General features: G+C 43.7%; 1 protein-coding gene across 1 annotated transcript in view; it reads right to left on the bottom strand.

The window, feature by feature from the left end:
• LOC106818870 (ATP-binding cassette sub-family G member 2-like) overlaps nt 1-1,091 on the bottom strand; it is a gene marked incomplete at its 3' end in the record, with an annotated part of 14,254 nt that extends 13,163 nt beyond the window's left edge. The window contains exon 1 of the mRNA XM_014823541.1: nt 711-1,091. Within this exon, the coding sequence (XP_014679027.1) occupies nt 711-1,045 (335 nt within the window). The remainder of the gene's footprint in view (nt 1-710) is intronic.
• Between the last annotated feature and the right edge of the window lie 6,022 nt (nt 1,092-7,113).

Here is a 7,113-nt window from a genome sequence, read left to right as displayed (position 1 = left end):
TCTCTCTCTCTCTCTCTCTCTCTCTCTCTCTCTCTCTCTCTCTCTCTCTCTCTCTCTCTCTCTCTCTCTCTCTCTCTCTCTCTCTCTCTCTCTCTCTCTCTCTCTCTCTCTCTCTCTCTCTCTCTCTCTCTCTCTCTCTCTCTCTCTCTCTCTCTCTCTCTCTCTCTCTCACCTCTCTCTCAGACACATACACACTCCCTCTCTGGTCCTCTCAGATTTGTGGGTACCCATCAAGCTGATATTGGACCAATATTGGAAAAACAATATTGGGCCAATATCACCGATTCACCAGGCCAATATTGGACCAATATAGGCAGATATTTGTTCAATATAGGCAGATATTGGTCCAATATCGGCTTATATTGACAGGAAAGGACATAACCAAAATGTGCAATATTGCAACAGGGTATACTTTTTAGTGCAGTACGTATATTGGGACAGGGTGTATTTTAGGGCGCAAAGCGGTTTGCAACAGGGTCAGGTTTTCAAGGTCCCGGAGGCACCCCCCTACTCAGTTCCGAGACGAGTGCCCCCTCCCCCACCCCACCCCTGGGGAGCTTGACACTCATCGTTTATTAAAATGGCAACAACGGCACAAAATCAGTACGTCCGGCACAAGTCGGCTCATTGTCGGACCCACCGTATGACACAGAAAAGGGCGATTTTTGCAATACGTACCCTGCTTGAAACAAATTGCGATTTAAACCTACCAGATATCTTTCAGTACCACCTTCTCTTTTCTTTTGCGTGGAACTAGACGATTAGAGCTGATCTTCACCGTGTAACCGACGTTGTGGCACGTAACCGTAGCGCCCGCCACCGTTCCTCGTCCCACGCTGTCAATCGACACTCTCGTTGAGTCTCTGTCCAGCCGTCTCTGTTCATTATTGCTGTACAGCGATTGATAGCTGCCGGTGGGCTTACCGCGGTGGTCAGTGATAATGCTGTGCTCCTCCTGTGTCGGCGCAGCTTTCCCTGCGAGACTCATCACAAGCACGTCGTCCACGCGTTCCTCATTTTCGACATTTATGAGCGAAATGGACATGACGGTGAAGAAAAATGAAAAAAGTCACTCAATACACCGTCAATCTATGGACAGAGTACGTAGACTTCTGGTCGATGCATATATCGTAGTCCTGCTGTTGACACATGTATGGGTCGCGCAAGTTTACACTACCATGTAGCGACGCGAATCTACCGTAGTATATGCATGTGTCAGCAGTATGTAAATTAGCAGGAGTACAAAGGTTGAATATCGTTGTTGCTAACATGCTTATATTTCATCATGTACAGGATGAGAAATCATAGGGTTCGATAGAGGTTGGTAACTATATAGAGAGACTATGCGCAGTGCACAGGCACTTGCGACTGGCTGGTCGGGGTTCGATATGTATGTATGGTATGAAAAATGATATGGATTGGTAGGAAAATACTATGTATGGTATATATATATTCGTATATATATGAGAGTTATATATACACTCTTATACACACTACGGTAGGTGCAGAACGGGGTTGCTATTTATCGAACCCGGACCAGGCAGTCGCAAGTGCCTGTGGCACAGTGGGGCATGGTTACAAAGAGATCATTGAAGGGAGAGTAAAATAGAGAGGGGGACATGAGGGGTGGAAGGAAGGATATTGCATGGATTGGATAGTGTATCTGATTGAAGGGTGGACGCGTGTTACCCGTGTATGCAGTTAGATTAGACGCGGTAATGTTACTTATCTTAACAACATAACAGCGTCCCACGCTCTGCCGGGCCCGTAGACTAAGAATATGATTAATATCCTAAGATATTCTAATCCCCCCCTCCATATCCCAATTATCAAGCCCCCCAACACGCTCACGCGCTACATCAGATTCACACACGCACGCACGCACGCACACACACACACACACACACACCAGACATGCCAACATTCAATGAAGCCAAAGAGTAATGATTTCTAAATTCCTGGTTTTGACAAACGCCGCAGGTGTCCCCCTCCCATTGAGGGGGGGTTTAGGGGTCCTCCCCCAAGAAAATTTTGAAACTTAGATGCTCTGTGGTGCATTCTGAGCATCTGTGGCACTTCAGCATTGATTAAAATTAGGGCAAAAATGATGTTTTTCTGCCTGAAAATAGTGGGGAAAATCAAGAATTATTAGAGATTTATCTAAACGAGAACTAAATTTTATTACTAGTAAACTTTGCATACACCCACAATCATAGGGAACATTCATGGATCACGATACCCTGATTATGTTATCTTTCTATTTGACTCAATAGTGCAATTACCATTAGTGACACAAAATAATTACTCAGATCTCTGCTAAACTAAAAAAATGACTTATACATGCTACTTACAAACACTTTCACAATAAATGTGTCAGTTCTCTGATCTGCTGTAAGCAAATAAATGAAAAAGTTTGGCTGAAAGTAAATAAATGACTATACAACTGCTAATGTAGTGTACTACAAACTCTTTCACAAAGATTCACAGTTCTCTGCTGAACAAGATGACACTGACTAGAATAACTGTCACAAAAACATTCAAAAGATCTCAGCCTTCCTGTTAAACACATACACGCACTTACAGCTAAAAAACCTCTCGTCCATCAATGTGTCTACATCACTGAAATTTATTTACAGGAAAATTTAAATAAATTTATTGAAATTTACTAAGTCGTAATAATGGATGACTTATTAGGCGCTTAATTGGCGCCAATTAATTACACCAAAATCCGTAATAATTACGCCCCAAATTCGTAATGGTTGGCATGGTCTACACACTCAGAGACTCACACATTTCCATCACTCATTCACGCTGATAGTGATACTCCGCGTCCCTGATAGGCTGATATAGCTGGTAGCTGACGCTGATAGGGTCCCTGATAGAAGACGCTGATACGTCTCCTGGTAGCTGCCCGGAATGTAGGCTGGGTACGCCGCCTACGGTCCGCGTATACGGGAAAGTACCCTGGCTAACTTATCTGATATGGTTAAGGGTATAGGGCAAGGCGCTCGAAATACTAACTTTTTTTTTTTCAGTGGCCCGATCGGGGCACAAAATCATTGATTTCAATTTTTGGTGGCCTGGAAAAAATACAACAAAGAAAAAACATATAATCTTTATTTCAAATCTTCGTATTGTATATTATTTGAAATTTGGCGCCTGTCTGATGCACTTGCAGAAGCTTTTAAACTATAAACCCTCACACAATTGCACACACTGGACATTTATGATGATTGGGCCATACATTGAATTTATCCATTTCACGGCATCAAATTTTTCACCAGAATCGTTGCATTACATTTTCTACTTTCACTTTCATTAATTTATCTAACACTGCTGGCGTGCCACATGCTATCGATCATGTATCAGACCTGTTCAAGAAGATCAAAGTCACAGAGCATGGCAAATAATTAAACATAAGTAACCTGTTAATAAAACAACAACACAATTGGCTTTTCATGTTAAAATAAAACATATTACATTTAATCTCATGAAAGTTAAATGTCTGGCAGGCTTTGTTGAAACTGTTATAAATAAAATAATTGTCAGATTTTAATTAAGATAAAGCTTTAGAACCATAATTATATCAAACAAAGTAGCCTGGGTACCGCATGCATTAAAAAGAAAAAAGCAGCCCTGTTCTAAGACTAAGTTCAATATTTTTGTTGCGTAAAGAGACAGAGAGAATGTATAAATAAACTTACAAAGCACTATATTACACTTCGGGTATTAAAAATACTGATTCATCTTCATGAATAGTTCATGTTATTTCTTACCAGCGCGAACTTCGAACCTGCTGCGCCAGTTCGCTTTCGGATTCCGCAAAAACAATGAGCCACCATGTGCAGACTAGATAGCCAATCAGCGTGACCAGGACGTCCCGTATTTTGCCCATGTGTCCGCGTCCCGCTACACGACATTCCCGGGCACGCATGTGGTTCCGTATTTAATCATTTTGATAACAATAATACATCAAAAAAGCGAATGAAATTTCATCATTTTTTTATTATGACAATTAGCTTTTGCCCCTTCGAAACTCTCATCGCTCGCGTTCATTTTACATACGCTCTCCACAGTTACACTTGCAGACAGGCGTATTGTTCTAGCACGCATTGTCTTTGCGTTCGTCCTTGATACAATGGTAATTCACATGTATGTCTGCGCTGCTTGACTAATATGCGCCGCTTCAGATTTTGACCTCTGCCGCTAGATGCTGCTTCTCGGCCGAATCTGTTCGTCGCAGAGGTGTACATTGTCTAGCAGAGCGCTAGAGGCCGGATACCAGTCTAACACAATAACGTGGCTTGTTGCAGCCGCGCAGTAGAAGAAAACCGTGCGCCCGCCGTGTATGCCCGCGGTAGAATGGCTGCAAGTGCGTACGTGTGCCCTCGCTCGCGAATTGCTCGCTCTACTTTTGAATGAGATTAGCCCACGTAAGAAACAATTATTTTTATCACATAGACACTTTACGCGAAATTTTATGTGGCCCGGTCGGCCGCCCACCAAATTTATTAACTTTTGGAAATTATATTGGTGCCCCCGCGGCCACCCGGGCCAACACTATGGGTCTGAGCCTTAGTTAGGGAGTTAGCGTAGGCGACTCGTTAGTGCGAGTTAGGCGAGATACGGTCCGGCATATTTAGAATAGTACCAGGTACGTTCGCGTATACCGCGACCGTACCCTGGGCATGCCGCGTTCTCCCTACGTTTGCCGCAAACGGGGCTTGCGGCCGCCCCGTTTGGCGAAAAACTCCCCCCTGTTTCAATTTTCCCGCCCGGTTTAAATTTACCTCCGCCCCGATTAAATTCCACCACAATAAAAAAGTTTGCCAGCTCACAGGCGAATTTGACTCGCTCAAGAATTCACATTTCGGGCCAGTCGACAACCAGACTGCGTTATATTTTTTACCGCTGCCACGCCCAATGCACTGCCCAGTCACAATACAACAAGCTTACAATACAGCCTAACCTTGTCCCACACACAACATCTAACTGTACACAACGACTCGGCCTATCTTATATATACAAGAACCCCAAATAACCTGTGTCTGATTGCGTGTGTTGGCGCATTTTACGCATATAATTACGTGGTACTGCGTGAAAAAAAAACACACCCCCCGACGGATCCCCCGGCTAGTTTTCACCCCCCTTCCCCTCCCTCCCTTTCCCCTCCCCTTCCCCCGTTTGAATTTCATCCTGCGGGAGAACCCTGCCAGGGTACGTTCAAGGCAGCTACCCAGGGCCAGCACATAGGGACCACAGGCACTTGGGCCGCTTTCAATAACATAGTGCCGCGGAGCGACAGCCGCTCATTCTATACGTCTACTGCGGTGACTTAGTGTTGGTGAGCTGTTGGCGATTTCTATGTAAACCCTGTTAGTCCCATAATGTTGTTTCACACTTTACTACGCCTGAATACAGTGGAATGCACAGGATGTATCAGGAACCTTACTCAATACGAATGTTCGTTGGGATCGCTTATGCAAATGTTGCCACGAGGATTGCGCGCGTACGTTTAAGTGTTCTTCAGCATTAAAAGATAGGAAGCTCCCATGTACGTCAGTAGCCAACAACTATTTGGCATAGACAGAATAGGTAAGCCACTCATTATTTACCTATGCAAGCCTTACTAGGCTGCCATATAGCAGAGGCTGCCACCTCGTAACAAATTGAACCAGGCAAAAAACTATCAACAAGTCTACCAATAACACATGCATGCAGTGGTCCATACTGATTACATGTTATACATTACTGACAGTACAGAATTGCCCAATAGCAAATTATACGGACTTTAATGGAGCATAAACCTTCTTTAACCAAATTTAGCTTTTGAAATTTCACTGGACATTGCCTAGCCTCATACATCATGGCATGTATAGATTCTATAGCAAACCCGGCAGTTCAAAACTTCTTTCTAACATTACAGTCAACAAATTCCATAGTTTTAACCCTCCTTTTGAGCGGTCAAAAGGTTACTTACTGCACACTTACTCTTCGCAGATGGTTTGTCAGCAGAAAAGCTAGATTTCATGGTCCTTTACAAATAATGCCATAAAATGCCTAGTCACCGCTGAATACAAAAAAGCTTTGATCAATCGCCTCCGTCAGACCATTGTCCTCAGAAAATGTCTAAAATTATCTGACCCTGTGCCCATTGACCTCTTGTACCTGTGACCTCAACTTTCGGCACAGTGCATTGGCTTTTACCTACCCTATGATGCTATACACCAACTATTCACCGCAGCCTTAGGTCGCAGTCCGTTTAGATTTGCTGCCGCCAATTCTGCATTTCCTTCCCTATACCTTAAGTTAAGGGAGTGAATCTGTTCCCTTTCTTTTTACACCTCTTGACCTTTGCACCTTCTGACCCCCGTCTTCGACATCCCAACTCGTTTTGGACGATTCCCCCCCATAATGTGCCGAATATCGTGACCGTACGCTCGCAGCGCGTTTAAGGATTATGCTGCCCAACTGTTGACGGACGCCACTGACGGACGGACGGAACGGACGGTTACGGACGGAACGGACGGTACGCGACGGACACGGAGGACGGACGATCAAGCGATTCTTACAAGCCTGCATCTTGACTAAATTGCAGTATGGCATGCTAATAAATGTATGCGTTAAATCAAATACAACTTGCTGAGTACTAGCCCTTTTAATACACAGTAATATAAGAGTGCCCTCTATGATTACTGTGTATTTGCTGACAATGCGCCTTTGTCTGCCGCTATAGGAATTGTGTGTTTTGAAGCGGTGTATTAGGAATGGACGGTATTTGAAGTGAAGTTATTATAGGTTCAAAATCAATTTATCTTGGTACTATTACTTGGTATGGTTTATGGTCTTAGTTACTGCACAATAAAGTTTGCTATTACTTAACCATCATTTTTTATTGAATACGGCCAAGTGCCTGCTGCTGTTGACATACGGCCTTGGGCAGCCTCATTCACTCACTAGCACTTTTGGACCGTTTTTCATATAAACGCAAGAGCACCGACAGAGCGTTCTGGCGCTTCAAAAATCTGAGGTCTGTTGCTTACGATTATAAACTCGTAAAAATTATCCAGTTCCGATTTCTGTGCGCTTAGTATTCACATTTTTGATCTCCTT

Source organism: Priapulus caudatus, unplaced genomic scaffold, assembly GCF_000485595.1.
Source record: "Priapulus caudatus unplaced genomic scaffold, Priapulus_caudatus-5.0.1 Scaffold2604, whole genome shotgun sequence".
NCBI lineage: Eukaryota > Metazoa > Priapulida > Priapulimorpha > Priapulimorphida > Priapulidae > Priapulus > Priapulus caudatus.
Note: the sequence above shows the minus strand (reverse complement) of the source record. Positions and strands in the feature narration are given on the sequence as shown.